Source organism: Gallinula chloropus (genome assembly GCF_964237585.1).
Source record: "Gallinula chloropus genome assembly, chromosome: 9".
NCBI classification, from domain to species: domain Eukaryota; kingdom Metazoa; phylum Chordata; class Aves; order Gruiformes; family Rallidae; genus Gallinula; species Gallinula chloropus.
This window is the reverse complement of record NC_140094.1, coordinates 7,383,173-7,409,679: the sequence shown is the minus strand read 5'-3', so window position 1 is coordinate 7,409,679 and position 26,507 is coordinate 7,383,173. Positions and strand designations below refer to the sequence as shown.

The 26,507-nt window shown below is 40.5% G+C and overlaps 1 protein-coding gene across 2 annotated transcripts; it reads left to right on the top strand.

The window, feature by feature from the left end:
* Positions 1–383: 383 nt before the first annotated feature.
* SCG3 (secretogranin III) lies at positions 384–25,645 on the top strand (the record flags this gene model as incomplete). Of its 2 annotated transcripts, none has more annotated exons than XM_084267838.1 (12): positions 384–483; positions 1,159–1,211; positions 1,783–1,828; positions 1,919–2,134; positions 3,167–3,309; positions 4,444–4,605; positions 4,914–5,091; positions 6,976–7,092; positions 18,562–18,645; positions 19,250–19,378; positions 21,235–21,315; positions 25,527–25,645. In XM_084267838.1, 12 exons carry the CDS (start codon positions 399–401, stop codon positions 25,643–25,645), a joined length of 1,413 nt encoding a protein of 470 aa, XP_084123964.1. The 2 variants fall into 2 exon arrangements, with proteins under 2 accessions (XP_084123964.1, XP_084123965.1); XM_084267839.1 differs by having other exon boundaries at positions 399–483; positions 21,235–21,303.
* Positions 25,646–26,507: the final 862 nt, after the last annotated feature.

Here is a 26,507-nt window from a genome sequence, read left to right as displayed (position 1 = left end):
GCCCTATCCCCCGGGAGCGGGAGGGCCGGGGCTGCGGCTGCCGGGGCCGCGGGAGCGGAGCGGGGCGCGCATGCTCCGCCGGCCGCGGCCCTCCCCCGTCTCCTCCCTCTCTCCCCCCCGCCCGGGGCTGGCCGCGGGGACGGTCTCGACCATTTCTGCGGCCGCGGGGACGAGGGGCCGAGCCCGCACGGCAGCGGCTTTCCCGAGCGTCTCGACCGGCTCTGCTCTGCGGCTTCAGCACCGCGGCGCTGGACAGCGCCCGCCGGGCAGCGGCTCCGCGGCGCTGAGCCCTCATCGGGACCGGGAGCGCGGAAGGGCGGCGCGGGCAGGAACCCCCGCGGGCAGCGGCCCCGTCCCGCAGCCAGGCTCGCCCTCCGAGGGGGCTGGGCAGCAGCAAGATGTTCCTTCAGCTGGCGGTCGCGGTGCAGGTGCTCTCGCTGCTGGCAAGCCGGGTGCATGGCTTCCCGAAACCCGGGGGCAGAGGTAAGCACCTTCGTGGGGGCTTTTGCTCCCTTTTCTCCCAGGTGGGGAAAGTTTTGCAGGGTGTAGGCAGAGAAAAGTAGAAAACTTTCCTTCCACTTGGCTCGAAGCAATTAGATCCTGAAGAAACAACGTGCCTCTCGGAAGATGCTGGATCACTGAAGTTGCAGCCTTCATTGAAATGAAGAGAGGTGCTGGTAGAGGACAAAGCTCTGATTTGTTCAGTCTTTCCCAAGCTATGTTTTCAGCTGTTCTATAGCACAGAGTCTGTCTCACTCCCTGGCTCCCCTGGTATTCTGGATGTAAGAGATTTTTAATCTCTTGGTTGTGTCAATCCGATTATTGCTATTTTAGTCAATCTCTTACAGCATTTTTCCCCCCAGTTTGTCTATGAGTTTTCTCATCTGAAAGGGGTTACTGAGCCTATATCTGCATTTCTGTTACATCTTTTGCAGAACCCCTCCCTCTGCCCCAAACAATTGCACTTTGTTTAAATGACTTTTTGGTCATCTTTTCATTCTTCTAGGAACATTGATTTTTCTTATAAGAACTAACAGTTGGCATCATATTTAAGACACCATGGGAGTTTTATGGGAGAAAACTATAAATTACAAAAAAAAAAGTGTGCTGTCTCTTTTGCATCACATAACTGAGTATATGTGTGTGTGTTTATTCTAGATAAAGCTATCCATAACAGACAATTAAGTGTAGAGAGACCTTTGGAGGAACAGGTAAGTGAAATAAAAATATTTACAATGGGGTTCTTTTGGTTTGGTATTCCCATAGTATTTTGAGCGTTCAGGTACCACATCCATGAATATCCTAATGGCTTAATGAGTGAGTTTTAAATAGATTTGTCAGTAAAGTAAATATTAATGGGGTTGGGTACGAAATAGCGTTTCAATCATTTTTAAGAGCTGGCATATAGAGTTTTACTGTCCAGCATTCCAAAAGCAGGCTGTTAGCTCCAACAGCTCACAGGTGTGTCACCCCTCTGTATTGACATCCTATGGGAATATCGCAGGAGCTTGGACCAAAGAAGGTAAATGTAACAGGCATTTATCTTAAACCTGAGAGTCTGTTGCAGCTTCTTGTAAGTCCAATTCTGATCAGAGGATGCGGTGGTACACTCAGAAAGTGCCAAGCGCTTAATCGTGCTCTACTCATTAAGGGAAACTTCTTCCTAAGAGTGAAGATCGGGCACTAAGGCTTCTGCTGATAGAAAGAAACTAAGAGATCACACATTTTAGTGTATTCCTTCTGCCAGTTTGTTGTTTTGTTTGTTTTATTTTTGTGTATCAGATTGCTGAAGCTGAGGCAGACAAGAATAGGAAAATAGCTCCCACAGGTAAAACATCTTTCCTGTTTTTATAGCAATTTTCGTAATGATATTCAAAGAGGTGTAAAGTTTTATGTCATGTGTGCATTGATTTTCCAGATAATAAGCCAGAGTTCAGGAATTATTCCTTTGTTGATGACCTGAACCTGCTAAAATCAGTAGCAGAAAGAGAGAGGAATGAAAAAGAGAGGGAGTCAATTAGAAGCTCTTTGTACGAACAGCAACTGGCCATTGATGATGCAGACTCCACCAAGAACCGCAGGCTTGTGGATGACTATGACTCCACTAAAAGTGGGTTGGATTATAAATTCCAAGGTATTTGATAATCATCTTTCAGTGACTTATAGGTTAGATGTCTCTTGCAAACTGATTGCCATCCTGAGTGCTGTACTCACCGCTAAACATGAGCTCTATTTGTTACTGGAGTGTAATTTCAATTATTTCCAGTTGTGGAAGCTTGTCGGGTTTGAAACACAATACAAAAGAATTGCTGTCTGTTTTCACAGTCTTGTTTTGTGGAGGAAAATCCAACTGTGTGATTTGCATTATGTTTTTTAGCAACTTAGATTTGATGGAAGGAAAACAAGACATATTTTTAGATGAAAATGTATTTATTCTGATTTGAAAGGAGAAATTTCTTTTATATAGACCTAAATCACATCTATTTGTACCAAATGTTATGTGCACTGTTAGATAATTCTCCTCATCACAAAGGTATAAAAGAAGTTACAAAAGGCCAAAGACTACTCACCTTTACTACTAGAGTAGTTAATTGACTTGCAGTTTAAGTGAGTTGTGAGCAGCATTTAGCTCAGGATATTTTTAATTATGTCAATGTATGCTGATCACAGACCAAAGCTTACTCACCATATTCACTTACCCATAGGTCATGATGATATTATTTACCATAAATAATAATTACATACTTAAAACTTCATTTCCTGGCATCCAAACAAGCAGATAATATGCTGTTTGTCGTGACCTGTTTTCATCTAAGTGGCCACACAATGGAAGCGGATACCAGGCAGATGCATATAAGTGGATATGTGAGGGACTTTCTCTCATTCTTACGAGTTTTTCTATAAACAGGAGAGTATGTTCCTCACATTCATCATTCAAAAGAGACAGTCAGAAAGACATTTTTCATTTGTGGAAAATGGACAGGAAGAACTTTTCATTGGGACTGATATAATGGGTTCCAAAGTGTGTATCCAAGTTTATTTCTAACGTGCTAAAAAGTGCTGCTTTGTTCTGAAGAGAAAAAGGTGTGGGCAGATATTTTTTACAAGATGTCTAATCCAAATGAGTTAGGACAGTCAGCACACAGTGAAACTGTAATCCTTTTAGATGATCCAGATGGCCTCCATCAATTAGATGGCACTCCTTTGACTGCTGAAGACATTGTTCAGAAAATTGCTGCAAGAATTTATGAGGAAAATGATAGAGGAGTCTTTGACAAGATTGTTTCAAAACTTCTAAATCTGGGGCTAGTAAGTATCTTGTTAATACTTCATTTAGCTGTTTTGTGGGTTGGTTTAATGCTTTTTTTAAAAGAACAATTTGGATGAACGTTGTGTCCAGCTAATAACACTGACTTGAGAGGAAATGAATGGGATTCAGACTGAAGGAAAGCTTCTTGGCTCACAGGGGCACATTGGTTTAGTTCTGCAGTAATGTTGTTGTTCCTGAGATGGCTTTGCAACAAAATAGGCCAAACTGCAGAATGTTTCTGATGCTGAGGAAACATTCACTGATTGTACTCCTCCCATGTCTGCCCTCATTTTTCCTTTAATCTCTCCTCTGATTTTCACTGAGGTGTTTTTTCTATTCTCAATTTCTTTTGGATGTTTATGGGGAAAGGTCCTATCCACCTACTAATTATTGTCATCAGCAGACATATAATGATGTTGGTTAGTTAGGGATACATTTTTCATTGTTGCTGATTTTTAGCAAGGCTGAGTTTGTCTCTGCCCTCTGGATCTCTCAATGCATTTAGCCATTGCAGCATGGGATCCTTACATTTTAAAACACTAGCCTTATCTTTTCTGCACTAGATTTTGCAATTATCTATTGCATGCTGAACCCCACTGATTACAAAGGGAGCTGTGGGACAGCTGCATGGTTAAGTTCTCATTCAAGTGACAGCCATTACAAAGCAGAGACAAAACATTTTTATGATGCCATGAAAGCTATTTGCTTTTTCCTTTTCTGTATTACTGTATCCTGTTGTAATTATTGAATTGTACATAGGTGTGTTGCAGAACATGTATGTATACACACACACACATATATATACACATACAGGTATACCACACTTGCAGTTCCATCTTTCAAGCTGGACTCTTGTGTTAAGCCCTATATGGGCCTTTCCTGTTGGAGGCTTGATGTGTGTTTGTATGTGTGTATCTGTACATTTATATAAATACAGACATGTATACATGTCTTTCTGTGAACATGCATACACACAGGCACAGCAGTGAGGGCATTACACCTAATTCAGCTGTGCTTAGCCTTGAAGCAAACATATTTGAAGCAACCTGTTTACAAAGCTCAGGTTTCATATTGCTGTTTAATCCAGGCAAAGCACAATATTCTATAAGTACTCTGCACAAATGTTTTAACAGATCACAGAGAGTCAAGCCTATACCCTGGAAGATGAAGTGGCAGAGGTTTTACAGCAGCTAATTGCAAATGAAGCCAAGGATCGTGAAAAGGAGTCTGAAGATTTTGATTACCCTCCAAGCAAGGCAGACAGTGAAACAAAAGAAAAGCAACAGGAAAGAATGGTAATCTCTTAGCTAATCATTTTGACCTACTTGCCAAACAGTAGACCGATATGCTCCTTTGCTCTAGGGAATAATTGGTTCAATCTGGAAACTAAAGGTGTTCTTAAAGAAATTCCATCAGCTGGAGAACTGAATTGTGAGTTATGTTCCAGTTTAAGCTAAGTCCCAAATCCAAACACCTCTGAGAAAATACTACAATCTTCACCTCATCATTAAGAAAATGTTGGCATAAGGTTATAATGTTATTTGTTGCTCTATCACCAAAAGCAATGTGCTTATAGATTTTTTTATATGTATCTTTTGTGGAGACACCAAGCAAAGCTGACCAGGGTAGTTTTGTTAATGGAGAAGTTGATGATACACTGGACAACACATGGTCATCATCTAACATCTTGGAAAGACGAAATGAACTGCCTTCTGAGGAGAATTTTGAAGACCTCCAATATTTTCCGAACTTTTACGCACTGTTAAAAAGTCTTAACTCAGGTGAGCTCATCATGTGGTCAGAGGGATAGTTAAGGGAAAAAAATAGAAAATTAAGGTTCTCTCTATTTTTTTATAGTCCTTTCAGTTCCCCACAGCTTCCCTAGTTGCAAGAGACGATGTGCTTTAAAAATGTTCTCTAAGATGGGTAGCAGAATCTGATTTGATTGAGTGTGGGAAAACATTGGGAGGAAGAGTAATCAGCACTGCAAACTAGGTGACCCAGGTAGCCTTTCCCATCTTGTGCTGTATGATTCAGGAATTCTTTTCATTCCCGTAAGGGTAAGATGAAAAACCAGCAAATTTTCTCCAGAGATCTTTCCAGTAACATCTTTGTCTTTTAAGCCAACAGACATACAAGTAAGCCACAGTAGAATCCTCACAGTGATGGTACCAGTAAATGAGCCTCAGCCTTTCAGCCTTTTTACAAACCAGAGGTTTGCTGTTTATTGCAATGAAAGCTCTGCATGTCTCTTCCTATTCCGGTGCCAGACATCACTGCCTTCCAGTTATTGCAGGCAAGATTGTGGCACCTTGCCACAGCCCCTTTGTCATCACGCTTTACCACACACTCACTTTCACTCTCTGCAGCTAGCATATCTTCTGCTCTCTCCAGCACAGCAACAATTTATGCTGTAGATGCATTGGCCTGCAGGCATCTCAATCTTGCTTCAAACTGTGCCCAGAAACACCTGAGTGTAGAATGAAAATCTTGAGGGCACATTTTGCTCCAGCCCAATCTACAATCCTTGTGTTGTCTTCCTCTTAATTTCATTTTCCTGGGGTAGTTTTGCATTCTAGTTCTTCTTTTTCTACTCACAAAGCAGAAAGGCATGTTGGGTTTAATAAATTATCAGGCAAATAAAACCAGGTCCCACTGGCTGCACATTGCTGCCTTGTCTCCTGCTTTATGCTGTTCACCTGCTAGCTTGTATCAAGCTGGGGAAGAGGGGTTTCAGTTGCATCCTACAGATGTGTTAAATTACAGGCAGCAATAAAAAAAATGGTTCAGCAGCTCTCCAAAGGGACTGGCCTTGTGCCAAGGCAGGGAGTATGTTTCTGAGTGTCCCCATCTGGCAGTGCCCCTGGCTCTGTTGGGTCCTTCAGTGGCAACCTGGGGTGTAGGGAAGAGCTCGTGTAACTGTGTGGTGGGATGTTGGATGCTGTGAATGTGGAAATGACATAGTTCAGCAGATAAACACAGTGGAAAAGGAAAGCTAAGAAAGCAGTGATTGTGAACATGGTCAGAGGTGCATGTGGGCAAGAAAGATCAATTTTTATCATGAGAAATTATTCTTTGTATCCTGTTGTGGAGTCATGATTTTCCCATGTAATACGCTGCTTTACCAATACCTGAGTCATGGTCTTGGGCACAGTAACAATCTCATTTGACACTTTCTTTTTTTGTCATTGAACCCGTGGGTCTTGCTGGAGAAAGTCTCTCTGAGCTATCTTCCTCATACAGACCCAGACTGGTTTACTAAGCCGTTCACAGGCAAATAAAAGAAAAAGACAGAGGCTGCAGAAAACTGCCTTTACCTGCCCCCTGATCAGCAATTTGAACTGTAAAGTCATTACATGTCAGTGAGTTTAGTGATCTTATTTGTAAAATGGAACTGATATCATCTTCCTTCCGTAACATAGACCTTCAAGACAGAACTTTCTAAAGATCTGAAGCCTGAAGTTTTGAAGTATACTTGGGTGTGCTTTGCAGGAGCAGTTTAAAGGCAGACATGTATAGGAGCTCTATTTGATAATCCAGCACAGCATTTTCTTTTTACTGACTTTATTGCATTTATTACTGCATGAAGTTTGTGCAGAGTTTGCAGAACTGAGTTTTTCTGAGTTTCCTGAAGTCTTTGACTATTTTTGCTTGATCTCGCACAGAGACGGAGGCAAAAGAGAAAGAGACCTTGATAACTATCATGAAAACTCTGATTGATTTTGTGAAGATGATGGTTAAATATGGAACAATCACACCAGAAGAAGGAGTTTCCTACCTGGGTAAGAGTACATCCTTTTTACAACAGTGTTACCATGCTGAGACTTTACTCTACCAACAGTGACAATTTGTCATTTTCCTTGCTCTTACGAGTCCTGTTTCAAACTCGTTCATTCAAAATGTTAAAAGCTATACTTCTAAATGACTGATCATTTATTATAACAACTTCCATACTGCTTTAATACTTCCAGCTAACGAAGGAGAGGTTATTTATCAGTTTTGTATTTAGAGGATTATTCCACTTGCACACGTGTGAAGCGCACTTGATTTCAGTGGGTTTATGTCAGGGGAAGGTTAGTGTTCTCTTCAGTTACACTGAGGTGGATCAGGTACCTACATTTTCCAAAAAGCAGTCCGGTGCTTCAGGACCTTTAATCTTTCATGTGTAAGTAGCTAGAGTGGATGGGACGGTCTTCTACCAAGTCTTCTACCAAGTAAAATTAATTTAGTCCATGGAGAGCGTTACATCTTGGCACAGGAGTGGTTTCTGAAGTACTCTTTTTCTGTAGTTGTGCAGTTTTTTAAAAATTGTTATAATTTCCTGAAGAAGGATTTTTGAACAGCATGGTTTTGGGGTTGGTTTTTTTTGGGGGGTTATTTTCTCACACACCTCTCCTGGCTTTTGTAAACCTTGCTGTATTATCTGACAGTAGCCTTTCTAGTTAAACAAGTGAAGCTACAGAAGAAGGGCTTGTCTGCCTAAGCTCTACACAACCCTTTCATTTTTCTAAAGTATGCCTGGTCTGGGCTAATCTGAAAAGTTTTACTTTACATCAGAGCAATATCTCAGCTTAATAAATCAGCCTGTCACAGAGATGGGACTGGCAATGATTTTTCATGACTTCTGCTGGCGTATTTGGTATGAGCCGTTTCAGACAGATGATTGATGCAGCTGTAACTCTACAGATTGATTATCAATTTCTTGGCTACCAGTGGATCATGATTCACATTCAGTGCATAATTGCACCTCCTCTAAGGAATTCCTTGTATCTCTGACCAAGATTATCCCTTTATTTTCTGTGAGAAGTCCCTGAATTTTGGAATATTTGGTCAACTTATGCTACAGTTCAGCTCTTTATTTCTCTGGCTATCTGTACATTTCAAGAAAGATGCATATAAAAGAAACAGGTGATTACAAGCAGAGTGATTTCAGTGTATTTCTACAGATGAAGATAATATGGCTTGAGCATATATTGCCCTCACTGATAGTGTTGTGCCAGAACTTAATAGGCTAAATTCATCCCTGATGCAGGACCACTCAGATAATGGAATTACACTAGGGATGCATTTTTTCCTGATAAAATTCAAGGCAGTTGTTCACATTGGCTTTACTTTGAGTAAATAAATACTGTAACCCTGGAAACAAATTGCCATGATGACATAGTACAGAGGGCAGGGATTAGGTTAAGAATTTCAGAGGTCTGATTTAGTCTGGATTTAAAGTAAAACCATCAACTGATGTATCCTGACTCTGCCTTGCAAATGAGTGATTTATGCAGAGATGGATTTTGTACTCCATCAAAGCAACTCACTGTAGTGGAAAAAGCTTTCTCATAGGTCTCAAGTTGCTTCTGTGGTATTCTTTTTTTAGACTTGCTGTTCAGAAATGACTTTAAAGCTGACCTTCATTTATTGAGCTAATATTCTCAAACATTTAAGAACAGCAAGCACAAGAGAATCTTAGCTTCTTGCAGTATCCATAAGCATGGCAGCAGGTTTATGTCCACCCTTATTCCATCAGAAGTTACAATACAATATACCCAGTAATACTTTAATAGGTACTGAGTTTCTTGGTGCAGGTTGGGTTGGGGTTTGATCCCCAGCTCTGTTTATTTATAACAGATAAAAGAATTAGTATGAATGTCAGAGAGAAGAAACAATTAAAAAAAAAAAAAAAAGGCAGCTTTTATTTGTCCCCTGAGTCCAAAATTGTTGAGCAGATCCCATGCTAGTTGGAGGAAAATCCCTACTGGGTCTGTGCAGATGGATTATATCCTTGCTCTGGTTTATTACAGTAGGAAACTGCCTAAATTACTGTTCCTCACTTTGTGGCTGAAGCCATGCGTAAGCTGTGTCACTGAATTATACATTCAAAATAATAAATCATTTACTGAATCAAGTCAAAAGCTTTTGTTCCTTTCATGCAAACAGACAGTGAATTTGAATGCATATACCAGCACCAGCTGGTTTGGGATTTGGAAACCACAGCATTATGTCATCATCATCGTATCCTACTCTAGGGGAAAGTACCTTACTGCTACAGTGAACAATGTTACTGGATTTAGCTTTAAGTTACAAAGGCCCTGCCTGCTGTGTGGTGCAAGAAGAACACACATGCACAGACACACAAATGCAGCCAGGAGGAAGTTTGTGTTTTAATACACATATTCAATATTAAGTAATACATATTTAAAAGCTTTCCATATGCTAAATATAATCTGTAACACAGCAGCCAGAAAGCCAAAACCATGTATTCATATATATGAAAGAGGACAAAAAGTACTGCCCACCTTTTACAGCATATATTCAGAAAGTGTAGGTCTGAAAGCATTAAGGAGGAGGTGTAACAAACTGATATAAAATGTGTGTTCAGCCAAAATGTATCATATTTTATAACTGCCCTGCTGGTGGCAAAAATGCCAATATCTTCTATCACACTTTACTTTCTTGACTATGACTGTTGTCTTTTGATGTACTGGGAGCAAAATTCTTCAGTGGAGTAAAAGCCACACGATGTGCTTCCAGCCTGATAGGCTTGCAGAAACCTTTCTAGAAAGCCTGTCTGCCATCTGAAGATTGAAAGATGCTTTAAAATAATTTTTGCAGTTCAAAGAAAGGACAAACGTTGTTGGTGCAGAAAGCATAAGGTGATCAATCACATGGCACAGGCCCACAATCCACAGGTGGCTTGTGGATTCCATCCAACCATGGTAGCCAGTTACCTACCCGTGGGTCTGTTGCCAGCATCCAGCAAATGCTGCCCACATGGCTGAACTCTCCTTGCTCACCCCAACCTGCCAGAGGCACAGGCTGTTGTCACTGAACAGGTTGAGGGTTGGGAGGGACTTAGGACACCCCCTGAAATGGTGATGGCTGTTGGCAAGGGTGCAGTGATGGAGTGGAATGGAGGAGTTGGAATCCCTCCACATAATGACCAGCGGCAAGCAGCAAAAGGCTTTCAGAGAAATTATGACTGGTTCAGCATAAAATATTTAATTATTCATGGCATTCATACTGTTTCAGTTGCATAAGTAGCTGGTACTGAATTTTACATGCAGAACGGAAAGGACTATATCCTTCTTGGTGCTGAGTGCTTCAAGGGAAAAGGTGCTGTTTGAGCCAATAGTAAAATTCATTTGGATTGCAGCAGAGCAGAGTAAGGACTCCATTGCACAGGTACTTGTACTCTTCCAGTATTTGTTTGTGACTAATATTTCACTTTCCTTCATTCTCCTCCTGTCTGCTGAGTAGTGTCACGCAGGACATTCACTCTGATAGCTTTTCTGTCAGAGCCATCTATCACAGACCAGGTAAATATTAAGGAAAACCTTCATCTACCCTGCACAAAGAAGAGGATTTTTCTTTGTGCTGAGTGACTTTTCCTGCCAGGCTGTCTAGCTAATTTTAAAATGAAGGCATAACAGTCCACTACCGTCCTGGTAAAAGCTCTATTTGTAGTCATTATGTAAAGCAAACTATAGTTTTGTAACACATTTCTTTTAATAATATTGTTGTCAGCTTAGAAGCTGGAACAAATGTTTTCTGCCAGTTTGTTCAGATATGTTTGTAAATCATCTCCCACCAGTAACACCAGAATAATGAGTGATTTTTAGAACCATTCTAGGAAATATTTGTAATTAGAGCATAGTGGACCGTAACCAAAACAGAGCTTTCAGAGATGATAGACAAATTCTTAGGAGGCACCAGTATGGATTATTCTTACACAGTACATTGATTATATCCTCCTGCTGTACATACACTGCTTAGAGGAGTGTATTTGTAGTTTACCTGTTACTACCCCAAACAAATGGAAGTTGTGTTATTCCATGAACTATTCCCCTAAAATCAGTTATGTATTACGTAAATCACTGTATTCTTGTGTGGAGTTCTCATTGACCAGTACACATAGCAGAAACTTTTGCCATCTGTACTTCTCTGTCTCACACATATATAGAAGCTTTACCCTGATGCTGCCTATAATGTGTATTTTATTGAGATTGGTCATTTTATTTTCAGTTTCTACGTCAGGGCTTCTGTATCTTCCACAACTGAACAGCACTGGAGAAGAGAAAGAGGCAAAAGAGTAGGAAGAAAATTAAGTTTAAGCACTCTGTAGTTTTGCTCTTTCTGGACGCTTTTCACCTCCCTATAGTAGAGAACTTACCTTACTGGAGCCACAGCGTACAACACACAGGCCACAGCAGGCTGTCTGGGGAGAGCCCCCACTTTAATTAGAATGAAAACCCATAGAAATTGCTCCAGCTCTTCAGTATGCAGTGTTTGAGTCACAGCTGTCTCCTTCCATAGACCAAACCAAAGCCACCTCTCACACCGCCTCCCCTTGGCTCTGACTCACTGTCAGAATCCACACTCTCCCCGTGACTGAGTAGGAGATTGTGTTGGTTAGAAATGGGCACGAACAGATGTCTCTGTTTACCTCTGCTACCCCCTCATCATTTGTTTTCCATGGACAACTGGAAAAAAGACCAAACTGCAGGGAGCACTAGCAACAGGGAGATGGATGGTTCATTGGTGAGCTACTGCCAAGGTATATATATGCCCATTAGTTTGGTCCGTCTTTAAAGTTACTGTTGGGATACTGTTTCACTGTAATACTTGCTTTTAGACAGACTAAGGATGCACAGAAAAATATCCATGGGGTATGGAAGAGGCAGAAAGACCCCCGTGTTGACTATTAACATGTCCCTGCCACTCCATGTAAGGAATGTGGAATAGTTGTTCTGCCTCTCACATCCGTGCTTGGCACCCTCCACAGCTCCACTCCTGATCTGAAGGCAAAGCTCTGCAATTTCCCCAGCATAGACCAGTGCATAGTAGACACAATCTGGCCTTTTCCTGGGAGAGGAAGAATACTGTGACTAATCCCTGAAGTTCTCATCAGCACAGATGCTGCAGGCCAAAGGTCTGATCCTGGTATTTGTTTAGTTTGGCAAGAGCGGGCACAGAGCCAAGAGTGCGATGGGAAGAGCAGAGCACAGCACAGACTGGCATCGTCTTTCCCCTACCCCCTGTCTCCAGGAGCAGATGCTCCCTGATGCAGACTGTGATTTGAAAGGGGGGAGAGGTGTGGCTAAACCAGTGCCAGAGGCTGCGAGTGATATATAGACAGTGTCATGTGGACCTCTTGTTCTTTCCTTTGTTTGACCTGGGAGATGAAGGGCACTGACAGTATTTCATACAGGGAGCTGTTCAAGCATAGGAGCTTCATTTTCTTTTTTAACATACTTTTTTTTTTTCACAGAGCTTTGTGTTACTCCTGTAGGTTTTCTTCATAAGCATTATAATGTTTAATCAATTTTCCCTATCTGAATTTCCCTTTGGTGACTTTCCTTGCCCAGTATTACTTTATCATATGGCTGAAGCATACAGCTGCCAGTGGGAGTTATTTAATTTCAGTCAGGTCTCTTTTCTCTGCTCTTTGTTATGTATCTGATGAACTAAGGTGACACAGATGCCAGTATACTCTACTGTCTTTAGGAGGATCAAGGACTCTCAAATATCTGTAAAGTAGAAATCAGGGGTGCCTCAGTTGGGGGTCGTGGGCCAAATATGGAGGAGCAGCAGCGATGGTGTAAAGTATATGTGAATAGGTAAACCTAAGAGGAATTCACACAGGGGTAAGACAAAAGGATGTGGGACAGAATGTGCAAAGGTCCCAGACAAGACTGGACTCTAGGATCAGTTATCACTGAGCCCACTGCAACTTCATAGCTTTTCTTTCTGTAGCCACATCCCGTGTCTCATCCACATCTGTCCCACGCTACTTCTGCATTTGCACAAACACAAGGATGTTTTTTGCCCCCACTGCTTAGGTCTTGTCTCACATTTTCCCCATTTAGACTCTCACTGCATAGAAAAAAAAATGGGTAACTCTGGTGTGAAAAGCCTATGACAGCTAACCTTACAGTTCTTCAGAAACAGGACCATTGCACACTGCAGTAAAATGGGCATCACCTGGGGCTGGCAATATGGATGAGAACATTTCCAGTATCCATAGGATCTAAATTTTCTCAGATATCTTTTTGGGAGACAGCTAGTAGATTTAGTATTACTAATTCTTTTTCCCACCATGTTCCATGACTATCAAATTGCATATGCAAGAAGCAAAATGAATATATTATAGTTCATTCCTTTGCTTATTGCTATCTACTCTTTAAATTTGCAGCTGTTTCTTGCAAATACACTGCCTCTTCTTCTGTTTTCCCTCACTGCCTCCTCTGTGCTTTCCCAACTACATACTTTGTAAGAAATCCCCAGCTTCTCCTAGTGTTTCTTTTGACAGTATATTGCTCAGTTCCTGAAAACCAAGGCTTTACATCCTACCAAGTGATTTGTGTTTCCAAAGGAGGGCAGTGCTTTTATTTTTTCTCACGGTATTTAATAGCTGCATAAACCCCCTTACTTCCTGAATTCAGTATCTCTCTGCTGACAGCTGAGCACTGAGATGGTAAGGTATGATTTGAGAAGATGTGGGTGTGGGGTAAAGAGCGTGTCACTGAACTTTCAAAACTAGGCTCCATCCCACTCCTGCAGTAGAGGCGGCTGTGTGCTTGCTTCAGCCCCAAACCGTCAGGCTTATGAAGTGCGTGGTACCAAAATACACTGCAAGTGTGTGCACAGGCCATGGAGCAGCCTCAGGATGGGTAAAGGATTAGGAAAGGACTGCACCACACAGCTCCACGAGACCTGAAGTAATGCAAAGGAAATGCCTGTAGAATAGTGAGAAGATAAACCAGAGAAATAGTCCCTGAGGTAAGGAATTTAATAAGGACAATAAAGGAGACTTGGCCAGAGCTTTGTTCACCTCAAAAGACATCTATTTAATTGTGTTTTACTTTTTGAGTTGCTTTTAATCTGATTGCCAAGCGATACTGCTGCTGGTTTGTTCCAAATCATTCTGACCGTTTTGCCCGTAATCCGCTTACAAGTGATGCCACTACCTGGGGTTTGTCACCTGGCGTGTCATTTCTTATGGCAGCATTAGGCTTCAGACACACCATCGTGACAAATCAGTCAAATGGGAAGATTCAAAAAGGAAATGCCCCATCTTGACATGTAAAGCAGGGAGGAGGAAAGGAAGAGGAGATTTGGGAGGCTCAGACCCGCCTGTAATTCCACAATGGAGGGATTTCTCTTGTTCGTCACAGTTTAAGCAGTTTATGTGACATAAGCACGGTACATATATGAGCTGGCTAAAGGTCAAATTCTGCTTTTGGCTACATTGGTGAGAATCCAGTGGATGTTGGCAGTTCTTGGACCTACACTCATGTAAGCTCAAAGAGAATTTGGCCAAAGAATTAATCAGGTATGCTGTTCCCCACAGAATGGTCACAAGCAAATGCTGAGGTGTCCTGAGTTTTGTCACAGGTGGCAAAAGGCCTTGCAAACCCCTAAGGATCACGTACTGCAGGGGCCAGAAGAGCCCTGGGAGAACTGTGCTTTTTAATGCCTGTGCTGTGTGCATCTCCTACAAGCAGACATCAGCACAAAGCCTTCTGCCTGAAGCTGCTGTAGTGAGGAAACTCATTAAGTAAACTTGATTTTTAGCTATCACCAAGATTGATTTCAGGTACCTCAATCATCCCTTTTTCTTCTTTAATAAACAGCCTTTCTGTGCTGTGTGAAAACAGGACAGCAAAGCAGGTCTTTCTGTGGAAGTTTAATGACATGAAATCTCAGCTTCAGTCAATTTGATGAGGATAGAATGTGAAACTGCCTCCCAGGCACAAGGCAATTATGCAGATGAAAAAGCCCTTTGCAGGAAAATTTGCAAGATCCCAGGAAACACCATGAATCTGTCAATCTATAGGGAAGGGTCCATTTCAAGTTTCCATTACCAATTCCATTAAATACTCGTATGGGTACGTTAGTTTCTGCCTCTCTAGTAAGAACAAAATTAATTCATTTGTCATATTTTTTTTGCTTGGTATTTTTTTCCATGGATTTAAAGGGTGCTACCACAGTGCATTCTCCCCAAGTAAAGCAAAGCATTCTGCTTTTATGCGATTCCAATTTTGGATGCCTGACTGAAAGGACTTTAGAGTTTCAAAAGTGCTGGGAATTTGCATTTTCAGATGCAGCTAATAGGATCTCTCACTGATGTCTCCGAATGCCTACTCAAAAATAGGAGCCCTCCTGCAGCATGAATGCTTCAATGAGTCATCCCAGATCAAAGAGGGGGTTAGAAAGCAAGGCAAGGCAGAAACCAGATCTTCTGACTGCTGGTGTCTGGTTCCAGTCAGTGATGGGATTATACTCGGAAAGCCGCCCGCCAGCGGAGTGACCTATTTTACCAACGTAGGTCACTTCCATTAGCTCAGTAGTTATTGTTCTGTTGTTTTAATTAGTGCCATTTCAAATAAGTGGCCAGCTCTGTGGAAAGGTCAGTACCTTTCTGAACTCTTCCGCTCTAAAGATTGCGTTGCCAGGGAAATGATACTGGAAAAGTAATAAATTCTTGTTAGACCTCCAAACACGACATGCAGTTGCTTAGCTGCTGGCCAGGCACATCTCAGCTCAGGAGATGACTCACTCCATCAGTGTACCTCAGAGCAAACATTGTTCAGCCCTGGCCTAGCCACATATGACAAGTACAAACATGTTTTGAAACAACACCAGCTGTTAAAGATACTAATTCTGCAGAGGGAAGAGGGCAATAAAACCTGTTCAAGAAGAGTTGGGATTCTCTGATAACGTTCTCTTTATGACATGTAAAGGTACACCAGATAATCCCCATTAACATGATCAGGCTTCTGTCAGGCAGAAAATACAGCTGCCTATGAAATCCTGAGGTTCATGTTGATGTGCCATCCAGCCAGCAAGATAGCTTCCATATTTCTCAGCATGGTCCTTATTTAAAGGCCTGTCCTATAAACTTGTCCACATCTTTAGTGGCAGAATAAAGCTTCAAAAATGGAATATAGGTGTTACCATATTGAGCCTGGCTTTTGTGACAAAGCTTGGATCACTGCTGGCAACCATTGCCACATTGTGCTTCATATCCAGATGTGCCTGTTCAGTGCCTATGGCTGGAAAACAATGCACGTTACCATGGTGCTGGACTTGACAAAGAAGTAGTAAGTATTGTTCCTTACTCATATATTGAGCTCAAAGGAGATTGTTAGCCAAATTGAAAGACTCTGAGCAACTGTAGAATTCTTGATGGGATTTATAGAGGTAACTGAATAATGGAGGAGTTTAAATCCTGTGGCCTTCAGTAACAGGTGCTGCATGTGGATAGGTGTACAATTTTTAAGCAGTACAGTATATCAACATAACAAAAACATTTGGAAATATTATCGAGGTGCAGACAGTTGTCTAAGCAGGTTATAAATCCATCTTGTGGCAGAATCTTTTTGTTTTCTGCTTAATACAAGCTTGCTGCAGCAGTGCCTAAATGCAATTACTTTCAAGACAACATGAAAGACACTTAGGAATTGATGCACTTACATATGTGGCATTTTAAACATTTAAATGCTACAATCTATTTTAAAAGAATATGTTGACACTTTAACATTAAGCCTGATTTAATAGATTTTGCTGTATTAAGATCTAAAATCAGTGACATTTTTGCTTTTGTGTGAATTGGTGAAGGACAATAATCTATTCACTTGAATTTACAAAGGTTTTTAAGTTCTCAGCTGTATAATCTTATCCTAAAACGGTGCCTCTTGCAACAGGGAACTTCTTATATTGCATTTGCAATACTAGTATGGTACTGATTCAGGATAAAAAAATAGTATCTTAAGCTCAGCTGAAAGGAATGTTTACAGTCCTTTCAATAAGCTTTGGATCAAGTGATTAGTGAGGCATCAATACCACCACTATAATTCTGGCTTGTTTTTTTTCTTCATCTGCATGTCTGATCCAGCCCAGACCTGTTCCATTTAGGGCATATAGTACACTAAAAGGATATTTACCAAATGAAGATAATTTTCACAAAAAAGCCCTAATGTGATATAGGATTGACACAGTGCAATCAGGCAGGGTGCCAACAAAACCCACTTACATTTTAATTTTATGTAAATAACAAAATCTAAGGACTCAGGCAGACAGGATTGTGTGATTTCTCATCAGATGGCAGGCAGAATTGCTCATGGTGATCTGCCACGAAGAGAAATGTGCCTGCTAAAAACTAATCTTTAGCTTTCGGTGCTGAGTTTCAATCTGATGGAAAAAGATGCTCCTGACTGATGGATAAAAGGTTGGCCTTACACAGGAGGTGTGATCTAAAATATTCACTAGCCCTTTAATACCTATTCTGCCACGGTTACCACATCTCCTACTGACTATTTCAGCTGTTCATATCAAGGGAATCCCTCAAAAATACCCCACCAACTTTTTTGGGGGGGGGCTGTGTTTGAATGAACTTCTTTTAAAAAGCTGATAAAGAAAATTCTATTCCCTCTCCATAATATGACTGAGGAAATATGGACAATTGTGTGATGATCTGTACTGCTGAGTATCTGTTAAGTGTTGGGGATTTTCCCACATAAGCATACAACATTTATATCTGAAACATCCATTTTGATGGAAAGGTGCTTTTACTTTTAAATTAGATGAGTTCAGCCTTGAAATTTGCATAGAAAAAACATTTTCTAGACTTGTAGAGCTGCATAGATGGCCACAGACGTCTACTGGGCTTTCAGGTAAATGCTTGACCTCAGAAATTTTAAAAAAGATTTGTTTTAATCAGTTCAATTTACATACTTATTTCATCTAAATATAATTTAAAACCTTTTATTAGTCTTCTTTTCCAATGAACCTATATATAATCCAGACAGATAAGCAGTTTGGTATATTTTCCCACCAGGATGAAGCACATTTGATAGTCTTGCATACTTTGTGCAGTTAATTAAACCCTTTCGTTGCTTTCATCAGAATAAATTGCTGCAGAGAGTTATCTGTATTTTGTGACTTACATGATTTAAATGATACAGAATATGTATGCACACATTTACTGTCTTTTTGAATCTTGGCTTGATTTGGTATGCCTATTGTCATCATGTAGTTGTTTGTTTTCATTAATACCTTCTATCCCAAACCATTCTATGATTTGTTTGTTCTTTTAGTGTTGGCTCTGCAGTAATTCTTCAGAGGAAAGGACAAAGACTGTTCTTTTAGGTTTCTATTTACCTTCAAACAGGTGCTGCAAAGAATATAGTATAGATTCTGCATTGTATCTGTTGAAGAATAACTGGGGTTTGATTTTGTTTTGCCTTGATTTCTAGAAAACTTAGATACAATGATAGCTGAGCAGACAAAGAAGAAGCTTGAGAACCCTTCCACTAAAACCAGAAAAAAACTACCAGCAGGTACTTACTTTATGGTTTTCTCTCCTGAATAACACGTTTTTAGACCTATTCAGTTAAAAGCATGCTAATTGCTTTAGGAGCCAGACTGCTAGTACAAAGATATGGTCCCTCAAGGGTCTGTAGCCACAGCTTGGATGTCCAAATAGAAAAAACGAGGAATTTTTACTTAATTATTCAATCTTTGAGAAGTATATTCACTGTCCTTTTCTTCAGTAGAGTCCAGACATTACAGATATGCAAAAGCAAGCAGTATTAATGCTTGTTAAGGCTCAGTAGAAAAGTCATTCTTCATCAACTTTGGATCCAGTGAATGCAAATTTCCTGTCATTTTTCTCTGTACAAAGGAATGTGCCTTTATGAACTATATACTATTGCAATTTAGTCACCTGTATTCAGGCACTGTCTGTAATACCAGAAACAGACTTTCCTGTTTCCAGAGGTCTGGGGTAGAGAGGACCTTTAGAGACACTTCAAGCCAGAGTCCCACAAGGCTTTTCCTCAATCATCAGTCAAAATGTTTTATTTCCTAAAGATTATATTGATGTGATTTAGAAGTGCTTTTGGTACTTTTGATACAAAATTGTTTTTATTGTTATTTCTTTAGACAAGAGTAGTGAAGAAGCAGACAGTACAAAGGAAGAAGCAGCTAAAATGGAAAAGGAATATGAAATCTCAAAGGATTCTACAAAAAATGAAGAAAAAAATTCAGCAGGGAACAGTGAAGAGCCCAGAGGTACAAAATAGACATTTCTTTTCCTACATATGTATGCTCCAAGTGATTGGAATCTTCAGCAATTGAATTGATTGGAATCCTTAACAATGAGAACTAAGCATTTCTGTGGTGTCCAGCACAGCTCTCAAAGATTTAAATATAATTTTTTGTCTCTCTCAGCTTGTATGATAAGGAAATCTTAGAAATGGTTGGTGTGTAAACTTGTAAGACAAGAGTGAGTTCATTCTAGGTCTGTGTGTGGATGAAGAACTTATGAGGGCAAGGAATGTTGGAGAAATTAGTATGGCAAGTGATGGTTAAAGTATAGTGCTTCAGGCTCAGCTGAGCCTTTTGTTAAGAGTGAATAACAACACAGTGTAGCTGCATCTCCAGAGGAACTTCTCCCTCCTGAGCTCAAAAAGCTGCTTCATCAGCAATTTATTGACCAGACTTGACGGAATTTCTTAGGAAGTGATGTACAGACAGGAGATTTGTCAGTAATGAATACCTAAGTTTTGACGAATGATGTGTGTTGGGGTAGAAACCTTTCAGTGGGTTCTCATTGCTAAGGATTCAGCATTAGCATCTATGTTTTGTAGGCAGTTGGTTTAAAAAAATTGCTTATAATCTGTTTTGCATTGATGCTGTTTTATGCTCATACGTTTTTGCATGCATGTGTTTTCACTGCAAAACGCTTGGCAGTAATTGCTGTAATCAAGGCTGTGGTAGATTGTGGTTCACTGGTCACCTGGTCCAGTCCTGTGGGCACTGCAGATGTATCAGCCACACACAGGCAGAAGGTGGCATTTTTTCCAGCAGCAGCTATTTGAGCATAGAAGAGGAAAATAGCTTGATGGCTGGCTTATTTCACAGTAAGAGAAATTGTCTCAGTACCCGTGGGAAGTGATAAATAATATATTCCACTTGCCTAGTTTGTCTTTGTTCGGTTTAGTGCAGGTTATTTTCCTTTCCCTTCAGAAAAAAAACTTAAAATGGGGTCAGTATTTAGTTCTTTGTCTGGTCATGCAATGCCCTTTGCTCTTCCACAGAGTAAGTTACTATAAATCGAACTCTGCACTCCCAGCTCAAAATCACAGTCTAGCTAATACTGTATCCACTTACTAATGGGACCAGACATGCATAGTTGGCAGTAGCAGCCATCTACATGCTAATCACACCAGGGCTTTTTTTTCATGACAAATGTAAGAACATTACATGAATAAAGCTCCAGCCAAGTTAAGAATTCAAAATCCATTAGCTGGAATATTTCCTTAGGGACCTTATTAGGTAATCCTTGAACTAATTCTGTCCTGTGTGCTTTCTGGTCCAAAAATAGCCATCACTTTAAATTTTCAGCTATAACAAGGAGTTATCATGGTAATTTTAATACATCCTTTTTCTCAGTGAATGTAAGTAGCTGTATGTCAGCTTTTCTTTCCAAAATATCACAAGCTTAGATTCACTGCATGCTGTTAGTACTACTGAATAGAGTTTTCTGACACATTGTGTATGAGATACTCAAAGTTCTCAGCCTTAAGTCATTCCTTGCATAGTCTTTGCTGCAGCAATCATGATGAAAAAGCTACAGGGTGCCTTTAATCCACGTATGCATTATCTGTGGATACCACCAAAAGGTATGTATACAGCTCAAAAAAGCCACATTCCTAAATTTGTGGGTGACTAATCTTGCACAGGCAAAACCTGCTGGCCATCTCTGGGAATTTTGCCTGACTAAAGTTGACAGGACTCAGCTTTTAAACAGAAACTAAGAATAGTTTTAATCTGCCTTTGCTGTGACCATCTTCATTCAGCTAAGCAAGCTGCACCAAGCATTGGTGTAAGTGCCTGCCTGATTTCTCTCCCATCCTCTCCTCTAGGGAAAGCTGAGGCTTATTTGGAAGCAATCAGGAAGAACATAGAATGGCTAAAAAGCCACAACAAACAAGGTAACAAAGAAGGTATGAAGTAAAAAGCCTTGACTTTGGGGTGGGCACTATATATATTACAAGAAATGTAATTTAGATTATGTTGTATAATTTAGCATTCTAAGTTAAATGATAGTACTCTGCAACTGTGCTGGTCTAGATGATAGCGATAATTAGTGATGTTAGAGTTAAGTAATACAGGTCATGTAAAAGCTAAACCAGTGAATGAAAATACTGAGACAAATGAGTGTAACCTGGCTCAAACAGCAGTTGGCCACACAACACCCAGTGACTAACTGCTGAAGTGAGTCATGTGCTGCCCAGATAGTCACGGTGCTCTGCCTGTCACCAGGTAACAGTACTTCAGGTCCATCCTGCATGAACTTCATGTCTGTGTTCTACATGTCTTCTAATTATGACTTTATACATGGAGTGAATGTATTTTAAATGTCCAGCTGCGCCTAGAAAAGCTCAATGCATCTGGCTAGCACTTTGCCTGCCATCACAAATAGCAATGAGTTTTGTTTCATACCCATAAATAGCTAAGATACAAACTTATGTCACTAGCACTGTAATATATTGGATTACAGCCCAAATCAGCTCTAATGACTTGTAGCTCTCACACGCAAAGCTGTGTAGAAGGGGAGCAGTGCCCAAAGCAGCTGCCCAGGGAATGCTCACCAGCTGCCCCACTGTTCGACGCTTCCTTGGAGGCAGGGCTGCATGAGAGCTGGAGGGAGGGAGCTAACAGCAGCAGAATTTCTAGCTTATTTTTCACAAATCTTTATTTATCTGCATCATGTTTGCCCCTAAGATCTTAAATAAAATCAGTCTCCTGTCCCTTCTCTGCCATTGCTGGGTCTTGTGCCGTCACCCACTCTGGATGTGAAGGTTCCTAGCCAAGGGATGCATCCCTGGGGAATGACTGGCACTGGGCAAGAAGGATCCTTCTTGCATCAGCGAAGCAGAGGGAGATCTGAGATGAGATTAGCCCTGGGCCATCTAGCCACCCTCTCTGTGAGTTGAAGTGTGTATGAATTACATTGCAGTGATGAGTGGGAGCCTGCAGCCCAACACATTCACAGTCCTCTATAGAAACTCTGGAATAGGAGGGACATTCTTTTAAATTTTTTTGCTCTTAAGAGTGTTTCTACAGTGGCAGTTAGCAACAGGCATATTTGCTCAGGGGTTTTCCTGCCAATTCTAATAAATGCTTCTGTTTAGCTGTGTAGTCATTACAGTAATCAGATCTCAGTCATATGTGGTAACTCCTCTGTATCACACATACTGCCTGGGCAGCCCCTCCCTCCTGTTCACAGCACCCTTTCCTCTGTGCTGCTGCAGTCTGGAAACGGCCATGGCTGCAGATCAACAGCATATCCTCTGCCTGTGGATGCAGTAAGGTGCACGCTTTCTGCACAGATGGATTTTCACTTGCACTAAAATATCTTTATTGTCCTCTGGCAATGGGAATGGGCCTTAAACCAAGCATAAGTTGCCACAAAATTAGAATGGTGTTTTTGCTCTTCTGATACATTATCTTTATTGTGCCTTTCCATACTTTTTATTTTTGTAAAAAGTTAATTCAGTTCTCCTGGGATGATGTTACAGGAAATGCAGTCAGGGTGAGCTTATCTAAGCGTGAACGCATTGCGCTGTGTTTCCTCAGTACAAGATTAGGTGCAATTGATGTGCTCATCAATCATTTCTCCACTTCAGCTAGCACCTGGGAGCTAGGGGAGAAATGATTCACAATGTAATCTCTGTGTTAAAACATCCAGTCTTTTCTCTTTTCCACCCCTATTCATGGATGAGTTTCCCCACTGAATGTACTTGAGGAGGGTTAGGTTTTTCTTGAGGTGTATGTTTGTAGATCCTTAACTTCCTATAAATCTCAGTAGCAATTATTTTTCACTCAATGACTAATGACCCTGGAAATGTTAATTTGCATTTTCATAGTTTAAAAATATCAATTGCTTATTAAGAAGGCAATTGAGTAGTCTGGGTGAGGAACATGTCAAAAGCCTCAATTTTGGCCTGATTGGCTTTTGTCTCCCAAGTGTGTTTTGCACATATACAATATATAAACTCTGGAGGCCCATCTTTAGTATCTCCCAGACCTGGCTTGACCTTTGAAACCAATGCTTTTTAGGACCAGCTCCTCTCCTGTGTAAATTAACATCACTCCCACCAGGAGACAGCGGCTGCTGGGTGTCCTATTGCATTTAGTCTCCGGAGAGCATAACCATGAGTCATTTAACTAACACATGCAAATAGCATGTCTGGATTTTTCACAAAGTGCTTAGATAGTTTATAGTTTCATAACACTAACAGTAGCCATCTAGGAATGAAAGTAAATCCTGTAATTAATTGCAATGGCAAACGGCTTGATTTGAATAGGCGGCAAGACCTCACTTCATTTACTGTAGGGGTTTCACAGCTCGGTGTAACACTGCAGCTGTTCAGGGGAACATAAACCAAAGCAGATTTTTCTAATTACTCTCCCAAATTAATAGGGTGAGGGCAAGCATTAGAAATTAACAGTTATCAATTTCTAGAGAAAAAAAAATCAAATTAAATTGCCACGATATATACAAATTAGCCAGAATTGGTTAGTATCTTGATGGTTATAATCTCGTACAGAATGGCTAGTAATTAAGCCTTTACATACCCACATAATGACCTTGGAGTTGTAAATACTATTCTAGAAGAAAAATAAGCTCAGGAATTTTAATGTGAATAATGTGGATATTATATTAATTTAGTATCAGTTCTATTAATTTCTATTCCACAGTATCTTTCCCTGGAAACTCTCATTATGTCAGCATGGATGAAATCTCATAGCCTTATTATTAAATTTCTAGGTGCTATTTGTCAGACAGGCTGGAGAGACAAACAGGTTACATTCTCTTAAGTAACAGGCCGGCCACGAAATCCTGTCCTCAGTACAGCACACAGAAAAATCCCTCTTACCTCAGATATATGGAGAGGACACCTCTGTAGGAGGGGGGAGTTGTGAGTGTCAACTTTCCATGTTACTCACTTGAAATTGCCTTATACCATTAGAAAAATGATCACAAGCATTCGTTTGCTTCTTAATGTCTATTTCTGTACAATTTTGGTCGCAACCATAAAATTATAGCCAATCATCATTGCCTGGTTGGTTAAGAACATACAGCGTGAAAGAAGTTCCTTCCTCTTGTTGCTGTGTGGTGACGTAAATGGGAGCACACAACTAAATCAGTATTAACATATCCTGAAGGTTCTGTCCGTGGAGTAAGTAATTTATACTGAAAAAAACAGGATGTATCTGGTTTTGAGAAAGGCACTAATTTGTTTAACCTAGTATGAAGCCCTAAGACCCTGATTTTTTCCAGACAACTTACTTGTGAGTCTAACCAGCTAAGCTCTACATTTTATGCAGCAAGTTATGTAACTGACACTTGTATTGTGCTTATGTGTGAATATACTGGATCTGTTGCCAGAGTTACGAGCACACAATAGGTTCCCTCTTGGTGTTATTTGAAAGATTGCTCTATGGTAGAATCCTTCTCATGGAAAACAGGGACGTTTCCCAGTCTACTTAACGCACATGGTGTGAATCACTCTGCATAGGTGCAGCCCCTATCAGGAAAGGAGAAAGGATCTTTCAGCACTCTATTGCAGATTGACATACAGAGACTGTCAAAGGCTACTTTGACACTGACAGGCTACAGAGACTACTCACTGTACTGCTTTTTGTGTCAGGATATTAGCTGTGTAGCAAGGTAAAAAGTTGCATTATTTCAATTTCTTTTCAGGAAGTTGCCTTCTTGAATTTTTGCTACAGGTGTTCATAGTAGGTAGGAATTTTACTGGGATTTCAACAGGAAACCGTCAGTTTAATGCTTTCATTTGAATCCATGACAGTTGTGTAAATAATAGGGTCTTAACAACAGCTTTTGCATGCAGACTAGAACATCAAATCTCTGGAGCAGAAAATATTCTGACTTTAGCATTTGCCAGCATGTAACCAAGAGCAGAAGCTGATGATTCCTCTTGAACAGCAAAACCAACGTGACATGTAGAAAGATTTTGGGCAGGTGTTGCTCTTATTAAACTGTTTTTGCAGGTTGCACTTGCAGTGACTTCCCTTCCTGTTGGATAAAGTGTGTTTGTTCTATCAACCTTGTAACGACATTGTCTCTTAGGTGCAGCAGTGTAATGGCAACTACTCACTGTGTGAATGAATTCTTGTTTTTCAGACTATGATCTTTCAAAGCTGAGAGATTTCATTGACCAGCAAGCTGATGCTTACGTGGACAAGGGCATCCTGGACAAGGAAGAGGCTGATGTTATTAAACGCATATATGGCAGCCTGTGACACGCTAGCGGCTGCCAAACGTGTAGAAAACTAGTTTAGCTTCCCCCAGCCCCAGCTCAATGACTTATGGTCTGTTATTTTGAGGATATCATTAGAAATGCTCTGTTTATATTGTACTGACAACTTCCTAGGCAGAAATGAAGAGCTGTAGTGCTCCGTACACTGGCTGCACACTGTATTTTCCTACACTCACAAATCAGCCCTAAACACCAAATTCTGACACCGATTCTCTATTTGACAGGGTAAATATTTATGTAATGTTCTCTTTGATTTATGATTTGTATTTGGTTTACTTCTGTAGATAAACCAATCATTTCTGATGGAAGGTTCTTCTAATGCTACATCTTTTTGCTCTCACTCCACTAGCTTTCTATAGATGCAACTGTGTAAAGGGCATTATTAGAAAATAGTTCATAGTTCTCTAAATAAAATATTTGAAAATAATTTCCCTATTGAAGTTTTCATTAATCTTGATATGATTTGATATCCAGAAATCTTGGTTTTGAATCATATTACCCTTTTTTTCCTTGACCCTTTTTTAATTTCATCATGTAATAGTCTATAACTTGGACTATCGTGTCCTTAGCTGACTTAATACATCTTTTGACACTGCAGCTGCCTTTCATATTGCAGAGCTGTGTTCTCCCCATTGTTAGTTCATTCAGCATGTATAAACGTTCTCTTTGGTGCACCCTCTGATGATTGTGCATATATAACTAGATGAATTCCTGACGTGAGTAGCCTGATAACAAGTGTAAATAGCTATTAGTTTCTTTAAAGAAAAAGACAAGAAAAACTGTCCAAGTCAGTTTTCATGGGAAAGTCAGTTTTTCATGGGAAGAAGAGTTTGCAACTAGAGATG